Here is a 20,862-nt window from a genome sequence, read left to right as displayed (position 1 = left end):
GAACGGTTGCCAGATGGTTGAGGTGCCGCCCATCGACCGTACGAAATTGCAAATCCCTCCCATAGTGGTTTTCTGTGTTGGCGAGCATATTCCCTAATTTTATGAAAGTGGATATGGGTCCATGAATCTCGTATTTAGCGAGGCGGATTGAATCTGCCTCACCGGTCGTTAGATGGATGATGGTTCTCCACCTCGGCTAAGGACGTGGGAACATGTCACGTTAATCTAGGTGAGAGAATTTCTAGGATGAAACGCTTGTTTATGCAACGGCAATTCGACGTAAAATGCTGTTGGTGAGGCATTGCCCTTCTTGGTTCTTGGCATTGGGCAATATTCGCAGGCAGGATTGGGGCATTTTGTTGTCCCCGCCTGCTCAGCCTCCACGACGTGACTGGATCTTACTCGCTACCACAGTGGATTGGCTCTGCAAATTACCCCATTGGGCAGTACGCCTCGTGCAACACAGGCGACGTTCCACAATCGAACATTCCTGTGAATGCACGGACGCGAATCCTGCCACTGAGTGATCAACCCTGCTGGCAACAACAAACGAGAGCAAGCTTGGCCGAATCCTCAGACTAATCTGAGGGCCCTGAGGCCCAGACCAATGCCATGAGGCATAGGCTGCTGCCGAACGGGACACGAAACCACAATGTAACAATGGATCGTAAATCCTTCTCTTCCCCCTGCAAATGTTTTCTCCCCTCATGACCTCGACTTCGTCTGATCCTCCCCCTAACTTTCTACCTTTCTTCTTTCCCTACTTTTTTGTTTCTTATTTTTTTTTTTTTTTTCTGTTTCGTCTCCCTCTTTCCCCATCCACCACCTCAAGACCTCCATGTTTCGACCACGCGGCACATAACGATACCCATTCTTCCCATGCCGCTCTCCTACTTCAAATGAATGTTTTGAACTGCTGGACGAGATGTGGTGTCCATATCTTGCAACGCCGGGTAGTGAGGAGGGGCGTCTTATTTTTGGCGTTCTTAATTGTTGTCGGGCTACTTCTTCAGTACCGAGTAAGTCCCATACTCCCTTACGTACTCTGTCTTCTAATTCCATTATCCATACCCTATAACCTTGGAAGGGTAAACAGAGCGGCGGCTGGCAAACCGATGTGGCACAGTAGACAAATGTACTGACGTTTTCGCGAAAAAAACAAAACAGTCGTCAGACGGTTGGACATCGGCTGACTATTGGACTTCCGTTCACATCGACCATGCCCTCGACACCCATTCCATCTCACCGGGAGAGCGAAAACTGGCGATTATCCTTCCGGCAGACAACCCGAGTCCCGACCTTTGCAAAGTAATTAGCAGCGCCGTCGCGCTTGGCTACCCAGCGCCCATAATCGTCAACTGGAGGAAGGACTTTCACACCAACGAAGACGGCATAGGGCCATCGCAGCTGGGAAAGATCTCTGGCACCCTGAACTATCTTGAGTGGGCGATGAGCGAAAAGGCGCCTCAATCCGAGAGGCTTACCAACGACGACCTCGTCCTCATGTTGGACGCATATGATATCTGGCTACAGCTACCACCAAGTGTTCTCCTCAATCGATTTTTCACAGGCAACGAACGAGCGGATAGACGAATCGCGAGGGAGTTTGGAGGGGGGGTTAGCCGGGGTTTAATGCGACAGACGGTCGTCGTCTCGGCGCAGAAGGGATGCATGGCGCCACGGGACTCCATTTCCAACCTCCACTGCGACGGCGTGCCCGAGAGCACGCTCCCGAAGAACGTGTACGGCCTCTTGACGGATTCGCCACTATCTCGGATTCTGAGGTGGAAGTATACGCGGCCGAAGTACGTCAACAGCGGCAGCTTCATGGGTCCGGCCAGTGATGTGCGGAGATATTTCCGTCGCGTCAAGGATAGGATGGATCAAAATCTCTTGGCGATGGACGAGGGCCAGGAGCTAGGAGGGGACCAGGGCGTGTTCGCAGAAATATTTGGAGAGCAAGAATCTTGGCGTCGGCGGACGCAGCAAATAGGTCCAGGGAGGGACAGGGCGCAGACGAAGTTAAGCGGCGAATTCGAATACCATGTCGGGCTGGACTACACCCAGGAGCTTTTCTATCCGACATGTTATTCCGAGCATGACAGCTACTTTGTCTCTTTGAATGATGCCGAAGAGGTAGCGAGGGAATCTGGACGGCTTGGAGTCTCACCGCCCCGCGTACAGGGGGTACCCAGAGACATTGAAGTAGCAGAGAGACCTCTATCTCTACTCGATGATGATGGTGGCGATGATGTAAGGAGAGGGGGCCGTGGGTGGGGAGACCTACCGCTCTACGTCGATTTTTGGACAACAGCAATTCCCGTGGCGATTCATCACAACGCATGGAGAGACGGACTCAAGAATCGCCGTCGAACGTGGTGGGATAAGACATGGTATTTCCCGTACTTGCGCAGACTTCTGCAGGCACGCGTTAAATTGACCGAGACAAAAGCACCGCCCTTGGTAACCCTCCCGGCGCTTAATGGAAGTCTGGATGTTTGGCCGTACTTTTCCTCGTCCCCGGATACGGCGGCTGTGCTGTTTGTGAGGAACAGGAACACAACCAAGGAAGAATGGAGCTTGGAGAGGGCGGACTGGGGAGCTGTCTGCAAGAGTAGCAACGCAACGATGGAGGCAAAGAGGCCGTGGTATGACGAAGTCTTTCGGGATGGTAAAGGCCCGTTATAGCAGGGTTCCATTGGATCCTAATATAGTGACGAAGAAACAAAGAATTTTGATACCCAAACCTTACGGAGTATGCATCCAAGTTATCGTGCTGCGCGGTTGATTCACGATGAGGATTTACGGGCGACGGTGATATGATGGGCAGATCTGAGGCGCACATCGGGCGTTTTGCTGTCAAGAGGCATTGAGACAATTTTCGAGAGATGTGCTACGAAAAAGAATCAATGATGTCACAATTGAGAGCAACATGGGAGCGAAGGATTAATTTTATCCCGGAAGACCTGATCAATTGACGCTTGCTTTCCACAGTCGAGGAGAGGAGAGGTTGAAGACAAGGATTGGGCAAGGATTCGTCGTAGCAATGCAGCATCAGCTGAGTCAGATTTTCGTGTTCGTATTCACGAATCAACGAATCACGACATCCAAAAAAGAGCAGACACGTCTGGGGCAAGCGAAACGGCGTCCTGTCTCTCAATCCATAACCTCAATGATCTCGAGCTCGGGGCGTTCTTCTTGTTTGTTTTCTTATTATTATTTTTTCCTTTCCCTTGTCGCTTCTTGGCTCTCCGGACGTTTAATAAATTAAGAGGAAGAATGTGGAATTACTTTAGGAAGAGCGCACCTGTGGCGCCCCCTTTGGTGGCTACGGACAGGATCGTCCCGCTCTCTCAGGAAGATGACACGCAAATTAATCGTGATCTCATCCTCAACTTCATGATGCGGTTTGACTCGGTCCTTGACGCGGAAAAGCTGCACTCGGCACTTGAGGGACTCTTAAACCGGCCCGACTGGAAGAAATTGGGTGCTAGGCTGAGGTTGAATGTATGTCGACGCGTGCCCATTTGAGTCGTTCTTCCCTTGGTCCTGAACTCCTGGTCGCATTAGATCGCGGATGCAGAAATAATATATCTATCAAAGCCCCTGGCATGCGGCCAAAGCTAGTTACTGATACCGACCGTGAAACCGCAGAGCGAAGGGAAACTCGAATACCACATCCCACAGCAGTTCGACGACACCCGGCCGCCATTCACCTATTCCCACATCAACTATGACGTTGCCATCGGCGAGCATCCGCTGGCTTGTCGCGTACCGAGTGGATTCGCAGGCGAGGAGCCTGCAACCGTCCTGGACCCTTATGAACTCTTCCCTTTGATGCGACGAGAAGACGCGCCGACCAAGATAGAAGACTACCTGTACAGCGACAAGCCGCAGTTGAGCCTTCATGTTGTCTCTTTCACCGATGCTACTCTTGCCTCTCTCACCTGGCCACACACTCTCTGGGACGCGATGGGACGACGGGAATTTCTGCTCGCATGGACTGCGATACTGGCTGGCCGCGATGATGAAGTCCTCCCGCTTCATGGCTTCGACACTGACCCCCTGAGTGATTTCTGCGAAAGTCCCAAGGAGGAGTCCAAATTGATCGACAAGAGCCTTTCAATCCTACAGTTGATTGTTTTTGGTATTCGCTACTGGTTTGAGCATTTCTGGTACACCGAAGAGGAGACGCGTATTGTATGCATCCCGAGCGCCTTTATGAAACGTGCGCGGGAAACCGCCATTTCCGAACTCAAAGCCACCCGGGCGGAAAGCGGGAAACCTACCGACGATGTATTCCTAAGCGACGGCGATATAATCTCGGCCTGGGGCGCCCGACTGCTAGCGGAGCATCTTCAAGTGGGCAAAAACCAGACTGTATGTGTGCTGAACGCGTTCGGTTGGCGCTCACTTCTCAGCCCCGACATTTTGCCGCGGTCGAAAGCCTATGTCGCCAACGCCTCCTCGGGTATTTTTGCGTTCCTAAAGGGAGGTGACATCTTGTCTCGCCCTCTCAGCTACACGGCTTCCGAAGTGCGACGTGCCATCGCGGAGCAGGGGACACGTTCCCAGCTTGAGGCCAGCGTGAAGCTGACGCGGGAGTCAATTCGCGCCCGGGGCGTTCCACCCATGTACGGCGACGCGACCATGCAGTTGATCATCGTATCGAATTGGTCAAAGGGGAGATTCTTCGAAATGGACTTTTCGCCCGCGATTGTGCCTGGTTCCAAGTCTGCGCGTCCTGGGGATGCGACGGGCAAACCGACTTACATTCAAGCGGCCGGACACGCCAATGGATTTTCTATCCGAAATGCCTTTCAGATTTCTGGGAAGGATGGCCAAGGGAATTACTGGCTCTCAGCTTCATTGAGGAAGCACGTGTGGTCTAGTATCGAGAAAGCTCTGACCGGTACTAAGTCGACGAATTAGACCTACCAAGGTTCCTCTTTAAGACATGCGTGGCTGGGGGAGGATGTTGTCGAGACTTGAAGTCTCCAGACTTTTATCGTCACAGCTGAGAATTACGAGGTCATCGTCTGAACTCACCTAAGCCCAGCCTAAGTTTTTTTCATAGTATTTGGAATCAATCATGCCCATACCAGCAGTAATAGTGGAGGGGGGAAGAGATCAACATCACCTGTGCTGCTTATGTCTTTCTCACGTAATTATTGGTGAGCTGCTCGCCCTATTCAAATTCGATTTGTTGGCAGTCCTCTTTCCAGAATACCTGGTGAGAACACGTGGTGTGCCAGGCCCAGTCTCAGACACTGGACACTAGGGTATGGGTAATGAGAGACAAAGCGGGCGGCAGGGGAAGGCTGAAAGTATGCGGACATCACGCACAGGGTTAACAGTCACCAACAGGATTCACACAAAACACGATTAGAAGGTTTTAGAACTGCACCGCTTGTGGAATGAGGTGAGTGTATTCAATATTACGGGATTCTCCAACAGAGGGACACACAGACTTATAAATAAAAACCAGACTACAAAATGGGAGGCTCCGGGACAGCTTTGCGGTCTTTTATTTAATTTTTTTTTTTTTTCTTCGAAGTGGGGAGTTCCGCGGAACTCACCTCCGAACGCGCCGGGCGCCTGCAAGTTTAAATTGTTCATGAGAACTTCATGTTACATAGCCGGGCATAGCCGCTGACTAAAGAGCCGCTATATCCGAGTAACGACGATCAGGCCTGACAACAATGACGTCTCGGAAAGCTCGGAGGTGCGCAAGAGTTTTATCATTTATCACGCGAATTTCCATGGATATCTTTTTGAGTTCCCCCTCCAATCTCCATGCTCTGCTTTCTGGAGCTCGTGAACCGCTCACGGTCATGAGAACTTTGCCTCAAGCGATTGCGATTGCGATTCAAATTCGAATACCCGGGACCAGGCACGTATGCTTATGAGTAGGAAGACGGGAAGGAGGAGATGTCAACCTTGAACTCATTCGTGAAATGGCTACGTCTCAAACACTACCAGTTTGAGATCACTTTCGGCGTCTATGTGTTTACACCCGCTGAGAGATTTGTGTTTTGTGAGATTCACTGCCACTCCGCGTTTCAAGACTTTAACCTAACATCCCGAGTTCTCACTCTAGGGTCTTGCGGTTTCCTCATCACTGCATTGGCACTCATGGCCTCTTTTCTTTACCTTCCCCGTCATATCCAGTTCTTCCTCACTCGCGCATGGTTCTACCTCAGCGGCGACAAGGTCGATATGCTGAGGTAACGAAGACGTCGTGCATGGGCTTGCGCACAGCGTTGTGCACGGCTCATCCGTGAAAGGTGAGTTATACTTGAATATGCTGGTGCAAGTGGTGGCACGGCCGTGTGGGACACTGAGCTGGGGATCGAGGGCTAAGTATTGCAGGAGCGGGTGAGCCAAAGAATAGCATGCGGGTTGACAAAGTCCTCCGTATCTGAGGACGGCGTTTGGATGCTACGTGTGAATTGGTCTGCTGCACTACCGCAACGGTGAAGACGACGGAGACTGTCCATGCTAGTGGATCGTATATCCGAGGTTCATTTTTTGGCGTCTTAACCCAGCAATGTCATGTTGGATCAAAATACCCTAATTATTATCTAGACGCGATGTGGATAGGATAAAGTCATATGGTTTCAGTCGTTAAACGTGATTATTAGACTATCTTGCGTTGTCTGCGTTGTCTATACATTAGTTGAAGTAGTCTCCGGGAGGAGCACGGCAATATTGGCCCGTAATATACAAGGCCTGTCGGACAAGCCAACTTTGTTTTTCGGCCTTCTCCGGTATCTATATTATCTAGTCGGCTTTCCATAGGTACAATCAATGTCGCTTCTTCCTCGATACACCCGACAGTCTTCACCTTCGCACGGACGCACTAGTTAAGACGGAGCTAGAACTGTAGGCGGGGGAGCCGCTTAAATGCTGCTGGGTGGTGGGAACTCGATTAGCACTACTTTGCGTCGTCGTGCGTATGATCTCAGGGATGGTGGAGTGGAGGAGCCTATAGCAAAGAAGAGTCCAGAGGATGGCTCTATAAAGATAAGAGGATTTCCTATTCGAACCGGATAATCATTCTAACGACCGTAGCAAGCAACACTCAAGTGATCCCTTTCGTCTAGCAAAGGAGCTGATACCAGGACACCATAAGCGCTCAGTGCTATTCTCCCAAATAGCTTTTAATGCTACGAAAAGCACATTTCTCGAGACCTGTCTCGTTCGCACATAGCACAGACTGATAGACTCTCTGGCCTGCGACCGCTTGGACCCACAGCTATTGGGTTAGTCTCTAACATATCTAGCGCAGTCATCAAATCCATCCATCACACTAGCTAGTGAACTGCTGTCGCTAGGGGCGCCCATCGACTTTCCCCGTGGCTATATATACCCTAGAGATATTAAGGTAGGTTAGAAACATAGGCCAAACCCGCAACCCGAAAGATCTCCTGACCCAATAAAGAGACAGCGGAGGAAGCGCTACAGCGGAAGGTAAATGGTAAATGACTACTTTAGTACTTCCTCAGGAGGCTTAGTAGAGCACGGAAGAACGAAATATAGATCTTAAATCTAGAGTAGTCGGAGCCCTCTATTATCAGACTAGATCATTTATTTCGAAACCTGGTTAGGAAAAGACGATATAGTGAGGTCGACGACCATGAATCGCATGTAAAGAGTGGGCGGAGGATGCGACACACGTGCATACTCTCTCTCGACTCTCTAACTAAAAGTTCTGACATCTCGGGTACGAATCCATCGGCAGTATGCTTGCTGTTCTTATAGGGGGTAGATACTGTGGGGGCAACTCCTTTGACCCCTGCGGTAGCTATCTTCTTTTGGCTGTGTCGTCCCTCCCTTTGCACCTAGTCCTGAAGCCAGCTCAAAGCTATTAATCAGCAGTCCTTATGCGGGCGGCGCGATGGACTTCGGCGGCTCAACCCAGTCGAAATCGCCCACATGCTTCGTCAACCATACATCCCCCGGACCATAGGCGCCCCTTGGCTTGGTTCCATCGTAAAGAGTTCCACTAAGGAAAGTATGGGGAAATCCAGGATCAAACTCGTAGCTCGACTCGACCTGCTTCATTTCTTCCCCCGTCAGGGCAACGCCGAGACTCGCGATATTGCCCTGGATGTGTTCTAGCTTTCTGCCTCCCACAATCGGGAAGATGTAGGGTGTCTTTTGCCTCACATATGAAAGAGCGATGTGGAGCATTTCTACTCCCTTATCCTGCGCGACTTTTTCGAGGACGCGGGAGACTTCCTTGTCATGGGCCGAAGTTGGGATAAAGCTACGACCGGGATTGTTCTTCTCACGCTCTTCGAAACCCGCTCCCGTCTGAAATCGACCTTGGTTCAAGACACCGTATGGGCACAGCGCCATACCCTCGTCGCGGCACATGGGAATGATATCCCGTTCGAAGTCGCGCCTCGCAGCATTCCACATGCCCTGGTATACGACGAACTGTCGCAGTCTATTGGAACGGGCGTACTGATTAGCCTTGGCGACGACCCAGGCCGGCGCATCGGAGACTCCCAAGTACAGGACCTTGCCAGAAACCACGAGGTCGTTCAGGCTGAGCATGAGCTCCGGGATGCTGATGGTGTAATCCCACCAATGAACGTAGAAAATGTCGATGTAGCTAGTTTGGAGCTTTTTCAACGAAGCTTCCAGGGAGAGCTTCATGGATTTGGAGCCGTTTCCTCCATAGTTGGACTGAATCTTTGTCTTGTCGTGGGTCTGATAGCCGGTGGTATACTTTGTTGCCAGTACGATTTCATCTCGGTTATCACGAGACTTCATCCACTCGCCCAACCACATCTCCGACTCTCCAGCCTGGTAGCTATTCGCGGTGTCGATGAAGTTTCCGCCTTGGCTATAGAAATGGTCGAGGATCTGGAACGCCGTCTCCTTGCTGCACTCGCCATATCGCGCCTTATGTGCTTCTCCAAAGTTCATGGATCCGAGGCATAGAGGGGAGACACGAACGGATGCTGTTGGTGCCAGCTGCCTATGTCGGGCAAGCAAGGAATTCGGGGGCCAGTTCATCATTGCGGCTGAGTTTCTGTGTCTGTTTCTGGGAATATTTCCTTCCTTTGCTGGGATGGCGCAAGCCTTGACATTATGCCGTATAAATACATTTTCCGGCTTTCGTTGACAGGTTGAGTCATACACAGCACAGACACGCCCTTCCATCCATCAAACCGGGAGCGGTCGTCGAACCCGACAATTCCATCAGGGTGGAGTCGGTCTGTCGGATTCTGCGTCGCGAACCACTCTAAGCTCAATTCGACGTGAAGTGGAACAACCAAAACTGGTAAGATGGCCGAGCGGTCTAAGGCGCCAGGTTAAGGTTACCTTAACAAGTAATTCCTGGTCCAGGAAACTGGGCGTGAGTTCGAATCTCACTCTTATCAACTTTTTTTTTCTTTTTTTCTTCTCTTCCTCTTCCGCCCACACGTGGGAGTGCCGCTATCTTTTCTTCTTTACTGCATTAAGAATCTGTATAATCGTAAACAAACATAAACACGCATTTTCTATCAAGGCCAAGCAATGTGTGGAGTCGGCACCGAGCTACTGAACATTTATTAAACAACACCGGGCAGTGGGATGCAACAAGCAGTTACCCGGAAGTCTCACTACCGACACTGCGAGCCAATACCAGTGACATGCAGTCCGGATCAAGACCACCTCCCCTCCTAATATCCTCGAGAATCTCATCCTGTGGAAAGTCCGACTATGCTAATATCCCATGGAACCTTTCCGGTCTTTGGCTGAGTTTCAGGCACAAAGTCCAGCACTAAGCCAGGTTTAGAAATCCTTGTCAGGACTTTATCGGTCACCGTTCGGTCGTTCTCCAATGACGTGAACCTTCCAACAAATCCCAAGAACTTGGCAAGGAGCCACCAATGGCGTAGCATCAAGCCAGACAATCTCGTGAAGAGCCTCGCACGGGATTCCCGCTCTTGCTGATAGGCTATGAAGACCGACTCTAATTCCTGTGTGCTCGGCGTTGGGCTGGTCTGAATGAGATTGTGGAGTCGGTTGACGAGGGAGACGGCGGATTCTATGGCGCAGTTCCCGCCCAGGGCGAGATTGGGTAACATCTTATGCGTCGCATCGCCGACGAGAGCTACGCGACCCTTGGACCACTGACTTATGAGGCCTTCTTCTAGATCCGCAAGCCGAGCTCGTCGTTTGGTCTGCCACAAGTCGCCAAAGCAAATGCTACGGTCTTCGACCACTTCAAAATCTTTGAATGTGTCGGCAAGCTCTTCCATTTCTGCATCGGAATAGTAAGTCTTGTTCGTCGTCATCTTTTCGAGGCGTTGATAGAAGAACCACATGACTGTATCGTCCGAAATCAGCATCTGAAAGGAGATTGGGCCTTTGCTGCGCTCAACCATTTCGCCCGGGACCAAGCCCGGCAGAAGCGGGCCGCAGCCAAAGATACATCGGAAGGACGCGGAAAAACCATCCGCCAGTTTTGCACGTCGATCTTCGAGGCCGCCAAATAAGAGACTCCGGGTTATGCTGTGAACACCGTCGGCGCCGATAAGAATGTCTCCAGTATATTCTGAGCCGTCATCACATGTGACTGAGACTAGCTTGTCGGTTTGCGAAAGAGAGGCGACTGATTTTCCCGTCAAGACCAGGTCGGAGGCGCGTGGCAAATGTGTATATAAGAGTTCAATGAAGCGCATGCGCTCGAAGAGCATGAATGGATGGCCGTGACTGAGGAACGTTAGTGGCTTGCCTTTGTGGCGGCAGCTGGGTTTAGATTCACGTACTTTTCCTCGATCTGTTCATACATGTCGGTAGAAAGGATGAGATTCCCCTCGCTTCCCAGGCGCGCGTTCCGTTTCATCCTGGGCACCATTTCCTGTGCCGATTCCAGGATACCGTCCCCAAGTTGGTCGAGGACTCGTACGGTGTGAGGCCAAAGGCCAATACCGGCACCCGAGGCCTCTACAACGGTTTGCCTGCGCTCGAGGATGACGAGGTTTTCGACACCCGCTTTCAGAAGGGCATGAGCAAGGACTAGGCCGGTTGGGCCAGCTCCGACAATGAGAACACGCATTCCGATAAAACTTGGAGACTTGTGATGGGCAAGACTCGTGGTTGCAGACACAAATTGTAACTGTGTTAAACTGAATTACGTCCAAGGTCGAGTCTTGATGCTGAACCTGGCTCCCTCTTCGCCATATATACTACGACGATTCGGCAGGGCTTCATCAGCCGCCATTGCGGTATTCGCAAGATGTTAATCATCGTCAGACTAATCATTAAAGTGTCGTCGCAATCTCATGAGAGAAGACCCAGGGCAGCCAGATAAGGCAACAACCAAGCGATTGTTGCCCAAACGCGTCTCTTATTCTATGCCACACAACTTGCATTGCCGCTTGTTAACGAAGGTGTTGTGCTGTCAGCTGCCAAGCCATGATGCGGCCAATGAAACAACGGAAGAAGTATTTAATACGTATCGTGATTATTCATCATTCCGTTTTGTTCATTTGATAATCAATCGCACCTGTGATGTTTACTGATCTCGTGACGCGTCCTGAGAGCTCACGATCAAGCTTGCCCCTCTTGCTTCTAGAAGATCGAATTACACTTTGGTCTGTGAAATGTTAACAAAATTATTAGTCGGGGTTCCCGTAGCTGACGCTTTTCTACTCATTTCAGTTCCTCGTCATCCAAATGTTACCTTTGACGTTTCTAACAGGCAGCTGGATGGGGCGGGGTCTTTCATGTTACTAAAAGCTGGAGCAGATTCCGCCAAGCCGGAGTTTAGATCTGGGTGGGATTTAATTGCTCGACTTCGTTTCGGACGTGATCGAAGCTTGAATGAGATCAACAAAATAACCCTTGGGCATAGCTTTCGTCCCGGTTTCCATCGTAAGAGTTCGGACGATAATTGTTTGCAATGCTCTATTTTTTATGTATTTTAGTTCTTTACTGACTTGTACTACCCCTTTTCTGCCAATTAGCCAGGGCGTTTCAGCAATTGAACATTACCATGCTCTATTTTTAACCGATAAATCGGTGAGTTGAGACTCTGAAGTAATTTGAGTCTAGACGAATTCGGTGGCCGAGGTACGCGACTGTGCGTGATCGTTTATGGTTCCGGAACTCCCCAAGGTCATTTTGGCCAGCATTGAAGAGTGCGTGCAGTGTTGATAACTTGCGCCGCTTGAACAACCTCTTTTATCCCTAACTCTAATAATCTAACGATGAAATCCCCGGAACTATCAGGGTATGACCCACTAACGCTTTCCTCTCTTGGGTGATGGAGCACAACGAGTACATCTTGAACTCCTCTTAGACGAAATACTTCGATAGTATTCGGATTGATGTTCCCCTTGAACAGGGTTGAGGGTTACAAGTGGAGAGCGGCTAGCACGAAAGATGCCCCGACTTTCAAGGTTAACAGACCAGGCTTACTTATCCTTCATTCTTCTTCGTGCATGTTCCTCTCCTTAAGAGCTTCGCGAACAAATGGACTCGCTAACGTGGTTTTCGAATCCGATCCGTGTGTGTTCCTAGTCTAGCTCCACCGAGCCGTGTCGTGATCCTGTCTTCGAACCCTGTCCAGCTCTATGAGGTGGCATCGGGCTCTCGTGCTCATGGGGATGCAACGAATTACAATGCGACATCCGCAAACGTGATGTAACCCGCCCCAATCCCGCCTTTCTCGTCCCCGCTTATCATCCGTCACATCGGTCGCCTTGAATGGACATGCCACACCTTTTTACTCCCCGGTTTTATTAATTCTATTCCCCTTCCAGCTCTCGTCGTTGGCTGTTGCTTGATCCAGTCATGCACGGGAAATTATGAGATAATTTCGTCCGCCTGAGGGGCGACTCGGGTATCCCGAAAACCCGACATTGGACGAATGGCCCGTGGCCCGTGGCTCTGGCTCTGGTGGGGACGGGAAGCGAGCACGTCTTGATGGAGCAGTGGGGGTTGCGGGGAGCTTCCCAATATCTTGACCGAGACCACCAGGTCGTGCAGGGGAAAGCACCGGGGCTGAAGTTCAACAGACAATGACGCTGCGGATTATTGACAGTCTGGGCATCGGTTAGCTTGCCGAAGCTGACGAGCAAGTGTAACTCTGTGTGATAATATTAGGCATTTCAATTGACACGCTCGGACGCGAGCTGCCATCCACCAAGCCATAAGAGCATCGTACTGTCCTCGTCCCCCCATTATCGTGACTCCAGATGTCTTCTGGATGCCAGGGCAATACTGACTTCTAATTGTCAATTAATATCCTCATTCTTCTCAGTCACTCTTTTACCCACAAGTTTTAATCATTGCTGCCCTGTCAATACTCTCCCTTCGGTACTAATCAAGATGCTCTCCATCCTTGTTGCGGGCTTGTACGCCCTCTCCTCTATTCAACCTGCATTTGCGGCCGTGGCCGGTGACAGGGTCTGCAAGGGTCCCGTCAGCTCTGTCAAGTGCGAGGGCAAGTCATACGTCTATGAGAAGCTCGCCGGTGTCGGCCTTCTCCCTGGCAATGGACGAGATAAATATGGAGATACGCTCGGTGGACTCGGGAGTTCTGCTACCATCGACTTGAAGAGCTGGAAGAAGGTGAAGGGAAAGTACACTGGTACTTTGTGGTCCCTTCCCGACCGTGGCTGGTATGTGCAATGATGTAGAGCGTAGGAGGTGTACGGTTACATCCAGGAGAATGGCCACACGTGCTTTCCCCTTAATATTTTCTCTCCTTCATGCTAATGCGTAGCGACAGGAATACCGAGGGTACCCTCAACTACCAGCCCCGTCTCCACAAGTTCACCGTCACTTTTGACCCTCATGCCAAGAAGACCAATGTCTCGTCCTCCAATCCCGCCTCCAACCTCGTCTTCTCGTATGAGGACACCATCCTCTTCACGGATCCCTCCGGCAAGCCTCTGACCGGAATTGACCCCACTGGTGTCTTGAATTTTACCGGTCTCCCTAGCGTTCCTGCCGCAACCTACACGGGCGACGGCTTCGGCGCGGGCTCGAGCGAGGAAGGCGACACCCGCGTCTGCTTGGATGCCGAGGGTCTTGTCCTCAATGACGATGGATCTTTTTGGATCTCGGATGAGTACGGTCCTTTTGTCTGTAAGTATCATCTCATCTATTCTTTTCTCACTGTGACGCGATGTTTTGTAGCTAATCCATTTTTCCTTCCTTTCTTTTTTTCCCGGTCTTCAGTCCTCTTCGACAAGAACGGCAAGATGTTGTCCGCCATCCGACCTCCTGATGCACTCGTACCTATGAGGAATGGAACCGAGTCGTACTCTGCTGCTTCCCCTCCCCGATATGACCCCGATTTCAAGATTTCTCCTGCGAGCCCGACTTCCGGCCGCAACAACAACCAAGGTATATTTTCCTTCTTGAATAATCAAATACCCCCGTCAAGTTTATGGGAATTTTCTAACAACTATTAGGTTTTGAGGGTCTCAGTGCTTCCGCCGATGGCAAAACCCTTTATGTCCTTCTCCAGTCCGCCGCCATTCAGGACGGAGTAAGTATTATCTCAGCTTCAAGCCGCGGGGAGACACTTGGGCGGAATTCACCACTGAACACACTACTCACCATGTTATATAGGGTGATTCCAAGGGCACTCGCCGCCATGTCCGTTTCCTCACCTACGACGTTTCCAAGAAGACTAGCCCCGTCCTCGTCTCCGAGAACGTAGTCCCCCTCCCTGAGTACATCGACCGCAATGACGGCAACAAGACCCGTGTCGCCGCCCAGTCCGAGGTCTTCTCTCTCGCGAACGGCCAGTTCTTGTTCCTCCCCCGCGACTCTGGTGCTGGAACGGGCCTGGAGTTTACCGAATCCAACTACCGCCACATCGACATCTTTGACGTCTCCAAGGCCACAGATATCGCCGGCACTAAATATGACGAGGTTGGTGGAGCCGTCTCACCCAAGGGTGTCCTTGCCAGCGATATTACGCCCGCTGTTGTCTGCCCCTGGATTGACTTCAATATCAACTCTGAGCTCGCCAAGTTTGGTCTTCACAACGGCGGTGCCAAGGATCTTGGTCTCCTGGTAAGTTTTGTTAACACTTGAGAAATCCCCAATACTATTCGGAAGTATAGAATACCCCGCTCACACAGCATGTCTCCAACTCGCAGAACGAAAAGTGGGAGTCTATTTCTCTCGTCCCCGTTCACGTCGATGAGAAGGGCAAGAGGAAGGGAAAGAAGGGCGGCAAGCAGCACGAGGAGTACTACATCATCACCTTGAGCGATAACGACTTTGTCACCCAGGACGGCGCCATGAACTTTGGCAAGTTACCCTACAGTGATGAGTCTGGTTCTGAGAACCAGAACCAGGCTCTTGTGTTCAAGGTCAGGATCTCGGCTTAGACGAGCAAATTTCTAGCGTCGAGAGAGTATTAGGGGTTGGGGATGTAATTGATGTGGAAATACTATTCTCAATACCAATTTTAATATTTGTACAATCTATACGATAATGACAACCCTGCTCCAACCGTGAGGTTGGCGTGTTCGTGATGCCATATTCCCTCAGTGAGAAATGCGGTGGTCCGAGATACAGGACTCTAAAAATGTCTCCGAACAACGAGCTTTTCACCAACCTGTGGACACCAGAGAAGAATTTATCATAATTATCGAAGCTTAGTGCATCTCATTGAGTGGAGTGCAATGATGGACTTGGGACCCGCGTGACTCTAGACTGAAGGCCTCAATCGACATGCACATGCCAATACCTATTATCACGAGAAAAGAGCAGGAGCTAGTGACCTATTTTCTGTATTAGACGAAGTGAGTTTAACGAAGCACGGGTAAAGAGTACGTCCCAGGTACCACTACACTTATTTTACCTCAAGCCCGGAGCCTGGGACCCTCAGTGTCAAGTTCACAACTCTCAATCTACCGATCTTCCTTGGTACTCGTTCAACGCATATTTTCCGAACATGGCAGCCCGCAACGTGCGGATGGATTACATTTGGGGTGACGATGATGAGACACAGACATTCGCCCACGCCCATGATGGAAAGGGAGCCAGGCTTATCTTCCGAGTTTTGCGCGATGGTCGCCGACCTAAGAGCCTCGCGAGCCGCATCGTTGCGTGCTTCCACGAATTGCCCGTCACTTCCAGCGCCGAGACGTTTCAGGACCGCTCTGAGATGCGCGAAGTTCTCAATGAATCGATTCAACTGGCGTGGCCCGACTGCGTACACGCGTCGAAAGTACCTTCCACCATAGTCGATCTCGTGTGTGAAGACGAAGATCGAATGGACTGGCGCGTGCAAGATGAACCGGAGCTCTACCAACAGTATCTGAGCTCACTATTAGAAGCAAATCACGTATCTGTGAGCCATCCCACGGAGAGGGGATGTGAGTTTGTCGACCAAGGAGACCTTATCATGATAGAACGACTGCCAGGGAGGGGGGCGTCGGCGGTTGTCATGAGACGTTCCTCAGATGGCGAGGACAAATCCCGGTATGTGTTCAAAGGCCCCGGCTTCGGTGACTTTTTAGCGTCGCGGAAAGACTTTGCGCACATTCGGGACATGTTCTATCATTCAGTCAAGACCCTTACCTCGATTCTACCGCACCCAAACATCTTGCCGCCTGCACCGATCCTCGTTGTAGCCCGATTTCCAGCAGATGAAAGCCGTCAACACGTATGCGGTAGTCTCTACCCTTTTATGTCGCGGGGCACTCTGGATGATCATGTCACTAGGAGCAAGGAGAACAATGACCGTCTTAAACTCCGAGACAAGGCCCGCTGGTGTCTTCAGTTGTGCTCCGCGGTTGCGCACACCCACCACGCGGCGCACACGTACCATATGGATATTAAACCGGCGAATGTACTCGTGGATGATGAGGGAAACGCCGTACTGATCGACTGGGAACAGAGCGGTGCCCCAACGTACACACTCGCACCGGAAGCCAACGGTGAATGGGATGTGGAGGAAGTGGAAATCCCAGGCGCTCTTCCAAGGTTGGCCTGTACGAGATACGAGGGTCCACGGCGAGTGAACATGACGTTCGGTCGACCCGCATGGAATGTCTTTCCGGAGTGGAGCGAGCGGTGGCCTCGAGCCTGTGCGGCGGCCGAGGTATTCAGCGTAGGTCGGACCATGTGGATGCTTCTGCAGGAAGTAACGCAGAAGGACATCGAAGATCTCGCTGCTGATAAAATAATTGTCAGCTGGGACGAGGACACTGACATACCAGAGTGTTGGAGAGAGGTGGTTATGAAGTGCATGGAAAAGGATCCCAATGAGAGGATCAAGCTGACTGAGCTCGTGGCATTCTGGGAGGAGCAGCAGATCTAGCCTGCACACATTCATGTCTCTGTTTATTGCATCAAGTTAAGATCATCGATAGATACCCAACGGGGATAAAAGACAACATTGATTCTAGCGTCATTGGCACATAGAGGGAAGGCAACTTGAAGCTCTGGAGTCTGGCCAAATAGGTCATTCATCCACAGAGGGAGGACGAAGTTGTTTCCTCCCCTCAATAGTAATCTGACCAAGACAATATCGAATTTCTTGTATAGCACAATTTATTGTCCAAGAGGCGGAAGATCTCATTCCTGACTTCTCGAACGCTTCTGAGATCTTGTTCACATCTCGTCGTGTAGGTACGTTGACAAGTTGACAAGTTTCGGGCTTGGCTTTCGTTGAGAGGGTAACGCCAGGAATGCCCCAATAGAATCAGTGTTCCATAAACACTTTTGAGACCCCACCAAAGGGTAGGATCGTAGGAAATAAGGCCTGTCTTTGCGTGTTGTGGTGCGGCGTTACTTATCCATCCAGACCCAACGGAGGAGAGCTCACCATTGCAGAGTTGAGAACAAAAGCAATAGGACTACCTTTCCACGGAGTCTAGAAGAGTGGAGAAGCCTGGTCGATGACAGCGGGTCGGCTACCTCGTCGGCTTCCTTGGCCTGTGGTAATTCACCTGGATCATGTTTTTTCTCCGGGTTAGAAGACGAGAACGGGCTAAGCGTTATGTACCAAAGCGAAAGTGCGGGACGCAAGAATTCGAGAGTGGTTGATTTATAGCTATAATATTTAAGCTATTGGCGCGCCTTAGGTCTGAGGCCGGTTAAACAAACATGGTAACTGACTCGAAGGCGACTGAGGTACAGAAGCTGGTGTTAGAATCCCTTTTTGATGGTGCTGCCGTTGTATTGGGCCGAGGAAGATTGCCAAATTGAGCAATATGTCACGGTTGAATCCAAAGCTTAATGGAGTCGACTATACATTCCACTCGCTGTGGTAGCATCGGAACTTTCGTGTAGTCTGGGGTAGATAATGGTGCCTCAAAATTCCGCATCCTTCGCGGGATAGTAAATCGGCAGCGAGAAACATACGAGGAGTAGCCAACCCGTCGCGATATCATGGTTCTGAAGAAGGGAGATCATATTTCGAGTCGAACCAAAATCTTTAACTTCTCCCAGTTGAGATACCGTGCGATCTGGGCATGGTTCCTGCAACGAATCAACCATCCGTCTTATCTAATGATATCAAATCCTCAGAGCTACGAGAAGAGACCAAACGGGCAGCGGTTCATTCGGCCATATATCTTGTGAATATCTCCTCTGGTCCGACGAGTCGGGGGGGACCTGGACCTTCTATGGATTGGATGCAGCCGGCGTGGAATCCTGCCTTTCGATTCGTGCCGTCTTTCTCCCGCCGATATTGCTTTACTGCCTTGACAGCTGCAATCTGGATTCATTCTTCTGTAATCCGGATATCCGTACCCGATATCATATACCAAGGCCTCTTTATACCCCGGCAGTCGCTTCTGAATCCGGTAAACATGGTGGGTCGACTGGCAGGCCCACCTAGCCGACAGAAAGACCGTCACATATTACCTCTCCACCCTAATTTGCCCCGGATTTTTAGATAGATTAACGGCGGACCAATTCCATCGGGCCTGGTCAACAGCCGGACAAGAGTTCGGCGACACATGATATGGCCGCAATATGCGGCAGTTGTCCCCACTCGCCGCCACATTCGCCTTGCCCATCATGGAATCGCCCCCTGGATCAGGCGTGCATCTGTGATACGTTGATATGTCGATGCACTGATGGCGACGGAGAATTATTGCAAATAAACAAGGAAACCTCATGTTCGGCGAGCTATAGTCGGGGTGTTTTATATCGCCTACGTTTAGTGGGTAGGCTACGCTATATATGGATGGAGGATGCCAAGGCGGTGTTCTTCTGGTTCAGGTTGCTCCCTCGCTCGCTTTCCCTCTTTCCCTTCTCTTAACTCTGCTCCCCGTACGCTGCGATCGAACCCGCCTAGAGTCAAGTTATTTTCTCTCTCAACATTCAGGTCAAGATGATGCTCAAGTCTCTCGTCGCTCTTGCGACCGCTCAGCTGGCTGTCGGCCAGGAGCTGATGCGCTTCGGATGCTCTCAGCTCACGCTGGACCGCATCGACCCGCTCGTCAACCCCGGTGCCCTCCCGGCTCCTCATATGCACCAGGTCATCGGCGGTAACTCGTTCAACGCTACCATGGACCCCGCCAGCCTCGACCCACCCCGAGACTCGTCCTGCACAACTTGCACGTTCGCCGAGGATTTCTCTAACTACTGGACTCCCAACCTCTACTTCCGTGCCCGCAATGGAACCTTCAAGCACGTTCCCATCTTTGCCAATCTTGGTCTCGGACAGATCCAGGGAGGCATGACCGTGTACTACATCCGAGGCTACAGGGCTTCGGACAAGGTCACGACCTTCAAGCCCGTAAGTTTCGAGGACATTTACATCGGGGCTGTTGACATGTACAAGTCGTAAATCTAACTTTGTTAGGGCTTCCGCATGCTCGTGGGCGATGCTGCCAACCGAGACCCCAAGAAGGTCCCCCGCCAGCTCTGCTACCGATGCGAGCACAACTACCAGCAATCGCCCTTCGGCGGCGCTCCTTGCACTGGCAGCGACACCACCACTTTCCCCAAGGAGGCCTGCGGCGGTGGCTGGCGTGTGACCATCACTTTCCCCACTTGCTGGGACGGCAAGACCCTCGACACCCCTAACCACCAGGACCACGTTACGTATACCTCTTCGGGTTCCTTCGAGACCGGTGGCCCCTGCCCGGCCTCCCACCCCGTCAAGATCCCGCAGGTCATGTACGAGATCATGTTCGACACCGCTCAGTTCAACGACCCCAACGACTGGCCCGAGGATGGCTCCCAGCCCTTCGTCTGGGCCATGGGAGACACCACTGGCGCTGGTATCCACGGTGACTACCTCTTCGGCTGGAAGGGCGATGCTCTCCAGAGGGCTATGGACTCCAAGTGCAACGGTGTCAACTGCCCCGGTATGGAGAGGCAGTCCGTCGACGTCTCCAACCAGTGCGCCAAGGGCCAGATGGCCGCCGAGCCCGTTGGTGATGATGGCTGTAAGTTATCATAAATTTCTGGCTCCCCTTGATCCAGGAAAACACTGTACTTTTATTCTTTCAATTACTAACCCTTCACACAGGGCTCACTTCCCTCCCTGGCAACTGGGAGCTCTCTTAAACAGAATTCATATCTTCCCTATTTAGTATCCTTCGTTGGGAAGTAGGATCGAAGAATTACCTGTTTGATCTTACAAGATTGTCATCTCATCTAAGGCTACAGAATACTCTTCTTTGTATATACCTAGCATCTTACAATTAGCGTATCGTGCTTGAGAGTGTGCGACGAGTTTGTGTGCGATTGTTTGTGTTTCGCAGTAGAGGTGTCGGAACCAGAGCTCGTAAACACATGCTAATAAATTTGTTGGTACTTTGGGAAAAAGTCATGAACACTTTTTTTATTCCGGATGAAGTTTGCGATAGTGGACGGCAATGTCGGCAGGAATGCTCCCGTGTCTTCGACAGTGCGATCGGATCG

The 20,862-nt window shown here is 51.1% G+C and overlaps 4 protein-coding genes and 2 pseudogenes across 4 annotated transcripts; 4 read left to right on the top strand and 2 right to left on the bottom strand.

Moving 5' to 3' along the window:
- Positions 1 to 612: 612 nt before the first annotated feature.
- Positions 613 to 4,932, top strand: SAPIO_CDS10532 (uncharacterized protein; the record flags this gene model as incomplete). Its single annotated transcript, XM_016784108.1, has 4 exons — positions 613 to 654; positions 1,168 to 2,648; positions 3,297 to 3,507; positions 3,655 to 4,932. The coding sequence occupies 4 exons, from the start codon at positions 613 to 615 to the stop codon at positions 4,930 to 4,932; spliced, it is 3,012 nt and encodes a 1,003-aa protein (XP_016638933.1).
- A 2,952-nt stretch (positions 4,933 to 7,884) lies between these two features.
- SAPIO_CDS10531 lies at positions 7,885 to 9,033 on the bottom strand (annotated as a pseudogene; the record flags this gene model as incomplete).
- A 665-nt stretch (positions 9,034 to 9,698) lies between these two features.
- Positions 9,699 to 11,062, bottom strand: SAPIO_CDS10530 (uncharacterized protein; the record flags this gene model as incomplete). The annotated part of the gene is made up of 2 exons (XM_016784107.1): positions 9,699 to 10,716; positions 10,773 to 11,062. The coding sequence occupies 2 exons, from the start codon at positions 11,060 to 11,062 to the stop codon at positions 9,699 to 9,701; spliced, it is 1,308 nt and encodes a 435-aa protein (XP_016638932.1).
- Positions 11,063 to 13,338: 2,276 nt separating this feature from the next.
- Positions 13,339 to 15,359, top strand: SAPIO_CDS10529 (uncharacterized protein; the record flags this gene model as incomplete). The annotated part of the gene is made up of 6 exons (XM_016784106.1): positions 13,339 to 13,631; positions 13,742 to 14,100; positions 14,194 to 14,361; positions 14,430 to 14,506; positions 14,590 to 15,039; positions 15,108 to 15,359. The coding sequence occupies 6 exons, from the start codon at positions 13,339 to 13,341 to the stop codon at positions 15,357 to 15,359; spliced, it is 1,599 nt and encodes a 532-aa protein (XP_016638931.1).
- Positions 15,360 to 15,928: 569 nt separating this feature from the next.
- SAPIO_CDS10528 lies at positions 15,929 to 17,299 on the top strand (annotated as a pseudogene; the record flags this gene model as incomplete).
- A 2,022-nt stretch (positions 17,300 to 19,321) lies between these two features.
- SAPIO_CDS10527 (uncharacterized protein) lies at positions 19,322 to 20,505 on the top strand (the record flags this gene model as incomplete). Its single annotated transcript, XM_016784105.1, has 3 exons — positions 19,322 to 19,729; positions 19,796 to 20,384; positions 20,468 to 20,505. The coding sequence occupies 3 exons, from the start codon at positions 19,322 to 19,324 to the stop codon at positions 20,503 to 20,505; spliced, it is 1,035 nt and encodes a 344-aa protein (XP_016638930.1).
- Positions 20,506 to 20,862: the final 357 nt, after the last annotated feature.

This window comes from Scedosporium apiospermum (genome assembly GCF_000732125.1).
Source record: "Scedosporium apiospermum strain IHEM 14462 chromosome Unknown SEQ_SAPIO_0165, whole genome shotgun sequence".
Lineage (NCBI taxonomy): Eukaryota > Fungi > Ascomycota > Sordariomycetes > Microascales > Microascaceae > Scedosporium > Scedosporium apiospermum.
Note: the sequence above shows the minus strand (reverse complement) of the source record. Positions and strands in the feature narration are given on the sequence as shown.